Source organism: Myotis davidii, unplaced genomic scaffold (genome assembly GCF_000327345.1).
Source record: "Myotis davidii unplaced genomic scaffold, ASM32734v1 scaffold1364, whole genome shotgun sequence".
In the NCBI taxonomy this organism is placed as follows: Eukaryota; Metazoa; Chordata; class Mammalia; order Chiroptera; family Vespertilionidae; genus Myotis; species Myotis davidii.
Genome location: NW_006295736.1, coordinates 399801 through 404626, shown reverse-complemented (window position 1 = coordinate 404626; position 4826 = coordinate 399801). Strand labels below are relative to the sequence as shown.

Here is a 4826-nt window from a genome sequence, read left to right as displayed (position 1 = left end):
AGCGTACCTGCCAGAGACATGGTGGCTCAGAAGGGCCTCCCACCTACGGCCCTCCCACCCTTGGGCCACACAGACCTACGTCCCCTTCCCGGGACCCGAGGTGCTGCTTGGGGTCCTGCTCACCCGGTGGAGAAGCCGGGGCCTCCGGGGTAGCCTCCGCGGCCGTACACCCCCTGCTGCACGTAGCCCTTGCTGGCACCGCCCTCCGAGAACGCCTGCTGTCCCAGGCACTGTGGGGAGCTCAGTGCCGAGCTGCCACCGGCCATGCCCGGCATCATGGAGCTGCCAGGGGGGCTCCCTGCAGGACCCATGGGGCTCCCCAAAACCTGCAAGAAAGCCAAAGTCCCCAAAGGGAACCATCCAAACACCTGTTTCGCAGAGTGGCTCTGAGGCGAGGCCTGGCCCGTGAGGTGCGGTGGTGGGGGCTCGTGGGGGTGGGGGCCAGGTGAAGACGGGGAGAAAGGGGGAACTAGCCTCGAGGAAGGGAGCCCAGGAGGCCTGGCTCCAGTCTGAGATCCGAGGTGGGCTCACCTGGCTCTGGGCCGCGTTGCCCACTCCCCACACGGTCGTGACCACGGACAGCGATCCGGCGGGCTGTGTGGCGCTCTGCTGCCAAGGCACCGCCTCATAAGCGAAGGGACCATCACTGCAAGGACAGGGGCAGGGCCTGGGTCTGGGGGCCTCAGGTGCCCAGGCGCCACCTGGAAGAACTGAAGGCTGGAGCAGAGGGGCTGCTGGGCCCCCACATCCCTGCAGCCCTACTCACCTGTGTGGTGCGGAGGGCAGGGCAGGTTTCATGGGGTTCATGGGGTTCATTGGCTTGGGAGCAGCCTCAAGGCCAGGCCTGTGGGTGGCAGAAAGCAGCCCTCCCTGGTGCCGACGTGGGACTCAGCTGCTCTGGCTGCTGGGACGGAGGGAAGCACATCAGTGGAGAGGCAGCTGGGAGACCCTGGGAGCAGTCGGGGTCAGGGGACAAGGTTCAGGGTGCAGGGCTTGGGGTCTGAGAACAAAGCGGAGGCAGCCCCCCAGCACCCAGTGCATGATGGAGAGCAGGCAGGTCAGACTGGAATACCAGGGCCACTCAGGGGGGTCAGGGCAGCCAACCCCCAAACCCAGCCCAGAGTGTCAGTACCCTTCCTGGCCAGGCCCTGCCACCCGGATCCCTGGGCTGGCTCTGGAAGCAGGCTTTCCCACCCTAAATAGTTCCCAGTCGGGGCCTGAATGGTCAGAGGCAGGGAATATCCAGAGGCCCAGAGGCCTGAGGTGGAGGCCGGGGCCAGCCCCCCTCAGCCTGGCCTGGGGCACAGTGTGGGGCCATCTCCTGTAGGGACTCCCCCTCACCCCCCCTTCTCCTCAGGGCAGCAGCAGGCAACTCACTCCGAGGCCAAGGGGGCCGGCGGGTGCAGGGACCAGGCACAGAGACCCGAGCTCCCAACAGGACACACCGCACTCGGATGGGAGGTGGCAGGTGCCCAGGGACATGGCAAGGGACCAATGCAGACATGGCAGCAGTGGCTGCAGAGACGGCTGGGTGCCCTGTGCCATGCGGGCTCCCTTCTATGTGCGGGCTCACTCTCTCCCATTCAGTGTCTCAGGGCTGGCCCGTCCTCCAGGCTGCCGGCGTCCGACACCCACAAGCCAGCCCTTCACCGACAGGCCCTGCCCACGCCCACCTTGCCTGGTCTGACCACAGACGCACGCACTTGGGCTGTGTTCTCAGAGGGTCTCTTGGGAGGCACCTTCTTGGGGTCAAGGGTAGAGACTGAAGCCCCAGTAGATTTTCGGGGCTTCAAGGCCACACGCTCAGACAGGCCACTTGGGACACGCCCAGCTCTCCTGATGCCTCCCTCTGGCCCAGCATCCACCCAGCCCCAGGACTCACATTCCTGAGTGCTGACCAACAGGCTGCCCAGGAGGCAGGGTTACCATCCTGTCCTCTGCGAACAGTGCCTGGGGGTTGCCCGGGGGAGTCCCAGGCCAGGACCCAGAGCAGGTGCGGGGGTGGCTCTGCTGTGGAGCAGGTGGCCTCATGGCCCGCTCACCACAGGGCTCTCAGGGAGACAGGTCCCAGAGTCCCAGGGAGGCAGGGAGGCGGCCACCTGGGCCTGCCCTCATCGCAGTCAGGTCTTTCCTGCCTCACCCTCGCGCCCCTGCCCACCTGGGTCCCACCTGGGAAGCCGAGGCCAGAAAAAGAACAGGACGATTCTCCCAAAAGCTCAGGGGCACCTGGACTCTGGGCAGAGGCAGGACAGGGAGCCAGGGTCACTGGGCCAAACAGGAAGGTCACGTTCCTAACTGGCTCGTGACACGGGGGGGGGGGGGGGGGGCAAAGTGGCGGGGGCCCTGCCAACAGCCAGGAACTCTCCAGACCTGGGTGGGGCCTGCAGCCTCCACAGGGTTTTCGGCAGCTAATTCAGGCTGCGGTGCTGGCAGGGTTGGACACACAGGCAATGGGAGAGACCAGAGAACCCCAACCAACCCACAAAGGCACCCCACAGACTCCTGACACAGGTGGCAGCACCTCACAGGGTCTGGGGGAGAAGACCTCAGCCCCACCCTCTCGCAGAAACACACCCGAAATGGTCACAGATCTAAACGCACAGCACACACCGCGGAGGCCTTTGGGAGAACACATCGAGGGTCCCTGGGACTGAGCGCTGAGGAGAGTGTCCTCAGACACGACTCCAGAGCAGGACCGGGAAAGGGAAAAACTGCTGGAGGCTTCCGGGGGGACGCGCAAACAAGCGACGAGCTGGGAGACACCTGCAAGCCACACACTGACAAGACTGGTGCCCGGAGCAGTCACAAGTCCAGTCAGGAAAAGGGCAGACGGCACCAGGCGCTTCACCAGGACGGGCGATGGCACGCGGACACAGGACTGACACGCAGCACCAGTGCGACGTCACGCACACCTCCCCGGATGCCCAGAGTGAAACCAGTGACACAGGCTCTCTCCCAGCGAGGCCTGCACTTCCCTCTGACCCAGCAACTCACTCCTGATGGCTTATCTCGGAGAAACATACACGGACGTTCACATAAAAATCTGTGCGTGAATGTAGGAGCTTTACTCCTAATCACCGGAGAAGGGAAACCCAGGTGCCCCCAGGGCTGAAGATTACCGGGGGCTGAGCACCCACCGCCGGAGGCCGAAGAGGCCGCGCTGATCCAGGCGCCCGCCTGCGGGATCTCGGGGATTCTGCTGCTGGAAAAAGCCAGTCCCCGGAGGTTACACACTGCACGACGGGTTACAGAAATGGAGGACAGACCGTGGCCGGGAGGGGTGAGCCATGGGGAGGGCCGCCGGGAGGCCATCTCGGCCTCACCTGTATCCAGGCAGCATCCTGCTGGGGACGCCAGGTGAAGGATACACCGGCTTTGTTTCTTACGACTAGATAGGAATCTAGAATTCTCACAAAATAAGATCTCGGTAAAAAACCAGCAGGCCCGTGGCCATCCTCCCACCCCTGAGCTGGCGGGGCCCACTGTGCATCCTAGAAGCAAAAGGGTGGGGGAGGCCCAGGGCAGGTGCAGGGCAGCCTCCACACCACGTGGTCTGGGGAATTCCACCCCCCAGGCTTCTCTGCTGTGGACAGACCACAGACATTTCCAGTTCCCCCAGAGCTCACTTCGCGGGGGCAGGGACTTCCTGCCTGCCAGCTCCTGAGAGTCTGCTCTCCTCCAGAAACCTCCGCAGGTACCGGTACGGCCCCCCGCTGTGAGTGCAGGCCCTCCTCCCCACTCCCAGCCCGGCAGGGAGCAGCTGGGAAGGATCCCTGAGTGCCAGGCCCGTGCCTGCCCGTGTGTCAATTCCAGCTGGAAGCCAGGACCCTGGGCAGAGCCGCCCGGGCCTGAGATGGGTCTCGAAGGCCACACGGCTTTCTGGGGTCACATCACATCGCCCTCCAGAAAAAGAGCTACAGACATCTCACTACCCAGACCCTCCTCCCCAGAACGTCACTGCGTGCCAACCGAAGGCGGACATTAGCTGGTCAACCCCCTACCATCCTCCACTCCATTTCTTCTGCCTGGTCACCCAGGAGCAGGAGACGTGACCCCAGCGGCAAGCCTCTCTCCTCGGTCACAGGGCAGGAGCTACAGTTCGAGGCTTCCCCAGAGGGACACTGGGGTCAAACGGGCTGAGGCCCAGTGGAGGACACCACGGTGGGGCTTGCTGCCCTCTCGACCTGCCAGGCCACAGGGCTGCTAGGGTGCGTCCAGAACGCCCAGGAACAAGGACTGACGATGGCCAGGGTGCGGGACATTCCAGAGACGGGGGAAGGGGGTCCCCACTTTGAGTCTCAGTTTATACATAAATGGGTACGTCGTGGCCAGCCTAGGACTGAGGAGAGGAAAGGGCACGTGCCCACATGTCATCAGCCCCAGCTTCTGTCTGGACACAGGTGTTGGTGGACTGTCCGCGGGAGGCCTGGCTGCTCAAGCCGGCGATGCATCCTCCCCAGGCACCTTCCCCAATGCCTGTTCCCTCCCGTGGCCATTCGGGGGTGGGGCAGTCCGAGGGCCAGCCCCGGCGGCTGGGGCTGATTCCCTCTGGGACCCTGTTACCGCTCCCAGCCTCTCCCCGCTGGTGCTGGCCGGGAGGATTTGGTGAATGGGGTGCTCACCCTGCCCAGCCGCCTGCTTATGCATCCAGGCGGGTGTGGGGTGTATGTCCCTGTGAAGTCTCCTGAGCTGACAAATGACACCCATCCCCTGGAGGTTCTGCAACTACAGGGAGGGGGGCGCGGGGCACCCGGGGTGCGGGCAGCAGGTGGGGGGCAGGAAGGTGGGGGGAGGTCAGAGGGTCAGCAGGTCAGGCGTGGGAGGGG

General features: G+C 64.5%; 1 protein-coding gene across 1 annotated transcript in view; it reads right to left on the bottom strand.

Moving 5' to 3' along the window:
- The window catches only part of ZMIZ2 (zinc finger, MIZ-type containing 2), a 6607-nt gene extending 5500 nt beyond the window's left edge, over positions 1-1107 (bottom strand). The window contains 3 exon segments of the mRNA XM_015568206.1: positions 1-326; positions 532-646; positions 767-1107. Coding sequence (XP_015423692.1) covers positions 1-326; positions 532-646; positions 767-816 — 491 coding nt within the window. The 5' untranslated portion in view covers positions 817-1107.
- Between the last annotated feature and the right edge of the window lie 3719 nt (positions 1108-4826).